Source organism: Xenopus tropicalis, chromosome 1, assembly GCF_000004195.4.
Source record: "Xenopus tropicalis strain Nigerian chromosome 1, UCB_Xtro_10.0, whole genome shotgun sequence".
In the NCBI taxonomy this organism is placed as follows: domain Eukaryota; kingdom Metazoa; phylum Chordata; class Amphibia; order Anura; family Pipidae; genus Xenopus; species Xenopus tropicalis.
The window spans coordinates 112,732,910-112,742,273 of NC_030677.2; the positions used below are offsets into that span (position 1 = coordinate 112,732,910).

At 36.9% G+C, this 9,364-nt stretch overlaps 1 protein-coding gene across 1 annotated transcript; it reads left to right on the top strand.

The window, feature by feature from the left end:
- The first annotated feature begins 3,198 nt into the window (after positions 1–3,198).
- LOC101733849 lies at positions 3,199–9,269 on the top strand. Its single transcript, XM_004910911.4, has 5 exons — positions 3,199–3,451; positions 4,506–4,717; positions 5,767–5,987; positions 6,782–6,968; positions 8,904–9,269. The coding sequence occupies exons 1-5, from the start codon at positions 3,384–3,386 to the stop codon at positions 8,999–9,001; spliced, it is 786 nt and encodes a 261-aa protein (XP_004910968.1). The 5' UTR covers positions 3,199–3,383; the 3' UTR covers positions 9,002–9,269.
- Positions 9,270–9,364: the final 95 nt, after the last annotated feature.

The window sequence follows — 9,364 nt, forward strand, 5'->3', positions numbered from 1 at the left end:
GTTTGGAATCATGTATGATTTTCCTTCCACTTCTCACGTGTACACCACTTTGTATTGGTCTTTCACGTGGAATTCCAATAAAATTGATTCATGTTTGTGGCTGTAATGTGACAAAATGTGGAAAAGTTCAAGGGGGCCGAATACTTTTGCAAGCCACTGTAGTGGGTTATTTGGCAAGACATCAAACTTATCTTTAATGGAATCCCAGGAAGCTAATTTTCCTAAATGAATAATTTTGTACATAGACTAGATACAGTACCTTTGTTTGCCCAGAGTCTGTATCCTAGAGTAACTTAACTTGAGGGGGAATTAAGGATTATTGTGCATGGGGACAGTAATACTTTTAATACTTTTAGTACTTTTAGTCTATGTTTTTGGCTAGCTAAGGGCGATCTCTTACCCCTAAGGGCTGCCCTAAAGTATTTCCAATGTCCACTCTTCTATGAGGCAATTCCATAGGGTGCCGCTGTGACTATAATAGTTGTAGCCATATTAGTTTGCATGTTGGTGTGCGTCTGGATTACATATTGACAAAACACAGCAGTAATCTAAAGGTAATGCACAAATAAATCAAAATCTTGTGCTACAAGGCTTTCCAGGATAGGATCACCTCGTGGGTAAGGGCCCTATTCTTATATATTGGTATGAGAAACTCTGCTTTATATCTGAGTAACAATCAACTCCCTTAAATCCGAGCTGGGAGTGAGGAGACAACAAGGTTTAATGTAGTTCAGTTAATAGGGAATGTTGTACCACTGTGTCTTGAAGGCAGCCCTGGCTTTTTTTCCTGGTTTTCCCTTACACCCTATAACAAAATACCTCAAAATGAGAAAAACAACGCTTGCTCTAAAACACTGGACAAATTATAAAATAATTAATATATTCAAAATGACATTTAGGAGCTCTTATCAACAAGTATCTGCGATTCCTATTTAACAATATATGTGCTCTTTCCTCTCCAACCTTAGGGGCAAAGTGTGAAGTGCAAAATACTGGCTGCTTTTGCCCCATTTTTTGCGGTTTACACATTTCCCTGGCTTGATAAATGAACCCAAATGAGCCCTAATGATCTTTATGTATAAGTGATGTGCGGGTCGACAAAATGTAAACATACACCTGACCCTAACTTGCCCGCTCCCAACCTGCACCCATCCTGACCCAGCAAGGCACCTGTATTTATAGACCCGCTCGCCCCATCCCCAACATCACAAGGGGGAATGTGGGTAAGGGAGTAAGGTTTGTGGGTGTGCGGAAGGGAGAGCTCAGCCTAAACCTGGACACAACCCGCAAGTACTGTGTGAAGGTCGGGCCCAACCTACCGGCAAACCTGCCCCCCCTCACATCACTATTATGTATATTTATAAGTTTGATTTTAAGGTCTTTGTAAGCATTGGAATTGTTGCAATTTTATCTTCATACTTTGAGCTGCTGATCGACTGATAATATCCTGTGATGGTATTTATCAACATTTGTAATTTTTTACTCAATATTTATTAAGTAAAAAAGAACACAAAAATTGCAAATGTAAATCTTTGGCTTCTAAACAAGGTCACATAGAAGTCAAAAATGTGAAAATGTATTTGGTCACACTTATCTAATACAGATTTTTTAATTTAAAAATAGTAACATTTATGTTCCTAACATTTTTAGGGTATTAAAAGTAGGAAAAATATGAAAACTACACAAATATTGATAAATAAGCCCTTAGCTGCCAATAAAGCAATATTAAGTTGCAAGTGATCTATAATTGCATTCTGACACATTGCCATACAGGGGTATTTTGGCAAATTATTATTTCATACCCCCAACTGTACCGCTTTCAGCAGGACAGTCCCGGATAGTTCCATGAATGTCCTGCATAGATTACAGAAATGCGAAACATTCATTGAAGTATCCGGGACAGCGCGATGCGCTGGCACTCCTTCTTCTTCTTCAGTGGCTCCTCTGCGTATGCGGCCCCTTTCGTGCCGGTGACAGGCCCTTTTATAAGGTTGCACCCCGTGCGTATTGACGTCACACGTACACACGGGGCGCAACCTTATAAAAGGGCCTGTCACCGCCAGGAAAGGAGCCGCATAAGCAGAGCAGCAACTGAAGAAGAATGAAACATGTGCATAGAGGGGGCACTGTGTATGGGGGGTACTTTCTATGGGGGCACTGTGTATGGGGGGGTTACTGTCTATGGGGGCAATTGGGGCACGGTGTATGGGGGGAACTGTGTATGAGGGCAATTGGGGGCACTTTCTATGGGGGCACTGTGTATGGGGGGTACTGTCTATGGGAGCACTGTGTATGGGGGGTACTGTCTATTGGGCCATTGGGGGTACTGTGTATGGGGGGGGCAAAAGTGGTACATAGTTATAACTCACTTATAACTGACTGCCTTCTCTCTATAATTGTATTGTATATGTGGGAGTTGCTATATTGTTTTCCTTAGGTAGTACAGTATGAGGGTATAGCACATTTTGTGTCTGATCCCGCCATTTCAACTATATAAAAGGAGTATTTTTTTTAAAAAAAAAATGGATGGGGTGTGGTAATTGAGGCGTGGGCGTGCGCCAACTCTTTTTGTCCCTCTTTTAATTTTTCAAATGTTGGGAGGTATGTTATATATATTAAGTGCATTATATTATATTATACAGTGCTACGTTTTGGATTTTTCTAAAAAGTTTGCTATAACTTTAACCAAGAAGATTATATGCATCATTTCACAGATATTCTATAAGGAGTCCTGCTGATGTTTTAAATGTGTGTATATGTGTGTGCAGTGTGTGTATATATATATATATATATATATATATCCAATCTCATATACATACACATCTTTTCATATGAGAATACTTTATATTTCACATGGGTACTTTATGCAGTAACCCTAACATGACACTAGAGGGTATTGTTCTTGTACTTTTGTGGCCCTGTTAGTTTCTATAGCAATTACAAACACAAGCTAAATGTCTTCTTTTCAATCTTTTAGCACTTAAAAATGAATACAGGACAAAGTGTACATGCCTTTAACATATAAAAAAATAAAGCAATTAACTGTTTTTCTTTTCTACATGATTTGATTTTTTGTGTTTATTGTCACAAGGACACCATGTATTTAACCTCTGTAACATTTTATAATAAATACTAGGTAACGTGAATGTTGTATAATTATTGGATGAGAGAGACTTCCCAAATTTCCGGATGTGACAACTTCAAACCTTCGTCTGTTCGTCTGGCTGAGAATATGTAGTAGATGATGGCTATGAATGTTTGTGCCTAGAAACAAGTCAGTGGTTGTGATGACAAACCAATTAGTGAGTGTCTGGTTACTAATTTGAAAGCAACTAAAAAGCTCTGGAGAACTGAAAGCTCTGCTCTTTCTATTTAAGAAGAAAATGCCCATCATTCTGCCACAGCTTCCCGAAGTAATGTTTTCTACATATGACCCACAGTACATACCAGGGTAAGCCGTGTCTTCTTCTACAGGTAATATTCTACTAAACATGAATTTTTGTCAGAATTATATGTAAATAATTAGGTAACAAATAATTTGTGGTATTTGATAACAAAATTCATTTACTAAGCCTATGTACGATGTGTTACTTACATACTGTATCAAACAAATATACTGTATTGTGTATATATATACATGTACTTTAAGGCGGGGCAATAGTTACTAAGCAGCAGGTTTGTGGTAAATAAAATATTGTTCTGTTGTTTTTCATTGCAGACATGAAAATGAGGGTGAGTTTTATAGCTGGGTATTTAAGTGCTTTATATTGTACATGAACGTGATGGAGTGTGCAGTAATACAGTTTTAAGAGATACAAAGAGCCACTCTTTGACATGAGTTGCAATGAATATTTTGTTATGCTACAATGCTAACAGTAAGGAGAGACCAATAAAAAATATGCAAAATATGCTGTAATTTTTGGTTGTATACAGAGAGAGTCCCTGGGGCTTAATTAGTTCAATAGGAGTCAGAAATATTGCATTTAGTGAGGGTCATACCTTCATTGTATCCTGATACAAACTCCTCCAAAGGAATAGCATACTATAGCAATTTAAAAGGCATCTTTATAAAATGACATGTCAGGTAGAATTAAAATATCAATGCTGAATGCTTAAAAATACACATTCTCTTAATTATACCTCCTAATATTAACTTTATTAATTGGTATAAAAACCAGAACTTTATTTTCCAAACATTTCTAAACAATAAATAACATAGGCTTAACTGATGCCATACCTAGATTTTTTTATACAACTTTTACCTTTGTGACTTTGTATAGAGATCACTTTACATTAATGATAACTGAACTAGCTATATGGCACTGGTGGCTGGGTTATACATATGATCATCTACTTGTAATTGGTGCATGATGAGAAAGCAATGTTTTTAATTGTCAGGAGTTTGAGCCTAGCGTAAGATCTATAGTTCTTTTTGGCTCAGAAGCATGGGCCTGGTATAAGAACGATAGAACATGAAATTAATTTCTTAACACCCGCTATTTCAGTTATACAACCCAAATTCCAAAGCTTCGAAGCGACACTGGAAACATATACGGCAACGCTACCCAAACGGTAGTTAACCATGAACCAGGTGTACATAGAGCTACAAACTTGCCTCTCACAGGATGGTGTGATAGACAAGGACCAGTCATCACTATGCACTCTGGCACAAGAGCCATCCCTAAAGAGCAGGCTGAAAGCTGGAATGTTAAAAAAGGTATGGTTCTTACATACATATTATATATATATATACACACAATATTTCTACTGCAGTTAAGATCCTAACAGTGGTGATTTTTAGGAAAATTATTACTGGAAACATGACACAATAAGAGACTTAGGGGCAGATTTACTAATGCACGAATGAACCGAAAGCGACCGAACGCGTTCTTTTGTAATGATCTGTATATTGGCGACTTTTTCGCCGCCGTCGCGACTTTTTCATATTTCCCGCAATTTTTTTTGTCGCCGTTATGACTTTATCGTATATTTTCGCCGTATTTTTCCGTCGCGAAAAAATCGGATTGGTTTTTCCGCCGTGTACAATTGCTCAATCTGAAAAAATTGCGACGGTGATGAAAAAGTCTCGCAAAATACGATAAAGTCATGATGGCGACGAAAAAAATCGCACAAAATACGAAAAAAAACGTGACGCGACGAAAAAGTCGCAAAATTTTTGTTTCCAATCCGATTTTTTCCCATTCGGGATTCAGATTTGTGGATCAGTAAATGCGCCCCTTAGAGTGTAGAGGATTTCATCTGTATAAATTGTGTGGCCATAATAATGCCCAATAGTTCAAAAATATTTAGTGGTGTTATCCCAGCCCAACACAACAAAAAGTCAACAGTAAACTGTTCATGGTCTAGTATAGATATGGGATCCTTTATCTGGAAACCCATTATCCAGAATTATGAAAAAGCTGTCTCCCATAAACTTTATTTTAAGTATATTATTCAAATTTAAAAAATGATTTCCTTTTTTTCTTAAATAATAAAACAGTACCTCATACTTAATCCCAACTAAACTGCATCCTACTGGTTTTATATAATGTTTAAATGATTTTTAATACACTGCCATAAGGTATGGTGATCCATATTATGGAAAGATCTCTAAGGGTCTCCAGGTCCCAAGTATTTTGGATAATAAATCCCATACATTTACAAACAGAAAGCTATTGCTATTGGTTAGGGGAATGGGGTAAAACTTCAGCTGTGATGTTAATAACTATCTATCAGTAATAATTTAATTACCATTTTCATATCAAGGATATTTGTATCCAGTAAATGGAAGAAATTATGCTACAGGAATAAATACCGTGTATAATGGAGACCTGAGGATTTCATCCGCTATACAGACAGTGGAAGGAATAAAACATGAGTTACACAGCCCTGGTCAGTGGAAGACATATATCAGTGACACCAGTGGGCATTTGGGGAGACCTGGGGGAAGTTCAAGACAAGCTACTTTTCACGGAAGATCTGAGCAGGTAGATTTTGAATCGATTAAATATATCTCAGTACAAGTATATTTAGCTGATTTTGCTAATTTGTTTTTATGCAAAATATAAATGATAATTGTAGTTATGGCATATGCACGGTAAACCTTTTAGGGCTCCCTTAAACTTTGGGAATAAGAGACTTTTCATGAAGCATTCAGACAGGTTTTGTTATCCTGCAGAGTGAATAAGAATGGATGAATGAGACTCAGGAACAGCACTTTCATCTACCCAACCCCTTGGCAATCTACTTGATAATCAATTACCTTGCTTACCTAGCTTGCTGACAGGCAGTGGTCTGGAACATAACTCATTTTCTGCTTTTCTGTCATTTTAATTTCTCACAAACGTTTTACTGAGCTGTGATTTTGACAATTGTCTACCCCTGTTATTCCTAAGTATCACCTAATTTTATAAGGTACCTTTTTTTTGCCACCACAATCTTTGGAGGCAATGTTACTGCATTGTAGTATATTGAAATTCCCTATATTATGTAAAATATTCAGAATGGGTAGCAGCTATTTATTTAGTATATTACATAGGTCAGTCAAGCTCTATTACTTATGATAAGCCATATACTGAAGAAGTGTAGTAGACTATACCAACCAATCAGCACTTGGCTTTTAAGTCTATTGTATGTTAGATAATTGAAGTGAATAGCTAACTGGTTTCTATGAGTTACTGTAGTGGTGCAGTTTTGCGACTAAATTTGTGGATTATTCCCAGTGGTGTATCTATAACCTGTGTACCCACAATGACTGTTGCTATATTTTCACTTTCTACAGGAGCGCCCATTGCCAAGGCTTTCTCCATATGCAGAGAAAAAGGAGAGATTGCTTAAGAAAGAAAGAAATGAGAGCGACCCGATACCAAACTCATACAAAACAAATTACAATAATCACGAGCAACAAGAAAGACTGATTTACCGAACTGATTCTGGAATCCTTCCTAATTATGGAGGATACATACCTGGTAAGAAGTTTTGGCTACTTATACCATGAGGCTTTCTCTTAGATACGTTATTTTTATATTCAGTTTTTTAACCAGAAATGCTGTAATTGGCTAAATACTTTCAATTACAAATATATCTTTTTTTACATTGGTAGCATAATCTCTTCACAAGCTTGTAAGGCAGTATTGTAAATCCCCACCTAAAGTGCATGTTTATTAAAATGCGAGTTTAGAGTTTAATACATAAAAACTTTTCCATGTTCTATTCATTCTTACGAAATATTTAGAAGTGTATTTATCAATAGGTGAAAGTTGGCTTTCACCGATTGATAAATATGCTTCTTAAAATCCCATTTGAATGAACAAAATCTTTCCCATAGAGTCAGAGGTCATTACTGAAAATGTAGGTGAGAGAAAGAACAAGAAGGGATTTTAACCACGCAAAATGAAAAGTAAAGCCACGGCTCCCCCATTTAAACCCATGCAAAATTGTACTGTAGGTATGTCTGCTGTAATCAGGTTAGCCCCGGTTAAACTGTGCACATATTTGTGCAATCAGCACTTGTAAGGTAAGGGACAACACATGCATGTGATTTATTAAAACATTGAGCACCTATAGGCACAACATGCAAGCCACTTGTTCAAGGCAGATGTTAGATAAGGGGCTCCCTTAATATGTAGCGAGCTAACTCAAGTAGCAAATTGGCCCACAATTCTACTTTAGATGAGTGCAAGTAGGCTTAGGGGCCCATCCATTAAAGTACGAATTTCGGATTGTTCTAAGTACGATTGGAAAAAATTTGTACTAACCATAATAATTTCTGATGTTTGAAAATGTACGAAAATTCTTTCCTTGGTCATTTCAAAAATCGTGGTAGCAATCCGAAAGTTACGAAATTTTCATATCCGAACGATCGTAAACGGCAAAAAAACCTTTCTGACTTTGAAACTTCATTGCATGATTTTGGAAGCCTTCCATAGGACTCAATGGCACTCTGCAGCTCCAACCTGGCCAGAAGATAGTCCCGATACAAAAGCTTGAATGAATAACGAAAATTTCGTTATCATTGCACAAAGTACGAAAAGTGTGGCTTTTTCGTGGAAGAATGAACGTATCACTAAAAAGTCGTACTTTTTTAACGATATTATCATTAACAGTACTAAAGTTTAGAAAAAATACAATTTTTTTGTAATCGTGCCCATATTACTTTAATGAATGGGCCCCTTAGTGTATTGTCTTTGCTGCATGTAGTCATGATCCCTAAGGAAAATAAGATTTACCAAATAGAATTGCCCAAGCAAATGCATTCCACTATATGGTTAAAGTGCTATACATTTTATGTAAAGACTACTTATAAAGAAGGTATATGTTTACATTTAGGAATACTGTAGCGGGAATTTTTTTTTTTTTCAAAACACATAAGTTTTGAAATTTCACATGGTGCTAGTCATCTTCTACATTTCCCAGGGTGCCACAGCCATGTGACCTGTGTGATAAACTTCAGTCACATTTTACTGCTGAGATGCAAGTTGGAGTGGTATCACCCCCTCCCAGAAGGCAATCAGCAGAACAATGGGAAGGTAGCAAGATAGCAGCTTTCAGTAGGTATCAGAATAGCACTCAATAGTAAGACAGTCAAGTCTGGCTTGGGACTCCTCCAGTTACATGGGAGTAGGAGAAACAATAGGTTACCAGAAAGCAGTTCTGTAGCGCTGGCTCTTTCTGAAAGCTCAGACTCAGGCACAATGCACTGAGATGGCTGCCTACACACCAATATTACAGCTAAAAAAATACATTTGTTGGTTCAAGAATACAATTTTAAATGGTAAAGTTATTTGCTGTGTAAACAGTGTAATTTAGAAATAAAAAGTTCACCGTAAAAATCATGACAGAATCCCTTTAATGTTGTGTTATAAACAAAACCCATTTTACATTTTGCTTACTTTTTGAATTAGGTCAGATGTTTGCTATTGGGAAGACCTGGGGAAAGACCAGTGTCAATGCGCTTGGAAAACTAAAGGAGCAACCCTTTCTTTGGACCTCACTCTTTTGAGCTGATCTAGTAACTGGAATAACAACCAGATCAAGACAGGCAACACATCATTACATTTTCTTTATAATAAATAGCCAGCTGGGATTTAATATACATGTCTGCATGCAGGTGTGATTTTAGTATGCAGATCAGTAGCAGAACCATGATTCAGAAATCCTCTAATGCATCAATAGCATTCTTTCATTCTCACTGTTATAGTATCACACACAGTTGATATCATCCTGTTAACAAAGAACCAAACCTAAATAAAGGAATCATTCAGAATTTATTTACTTATTGCAAATAAATGATTACATTTGCCGCAATGCTCTGTAGCTATTCTAATTATAATGGGATAACAGGAATGAGCACCTAGCTCCACTG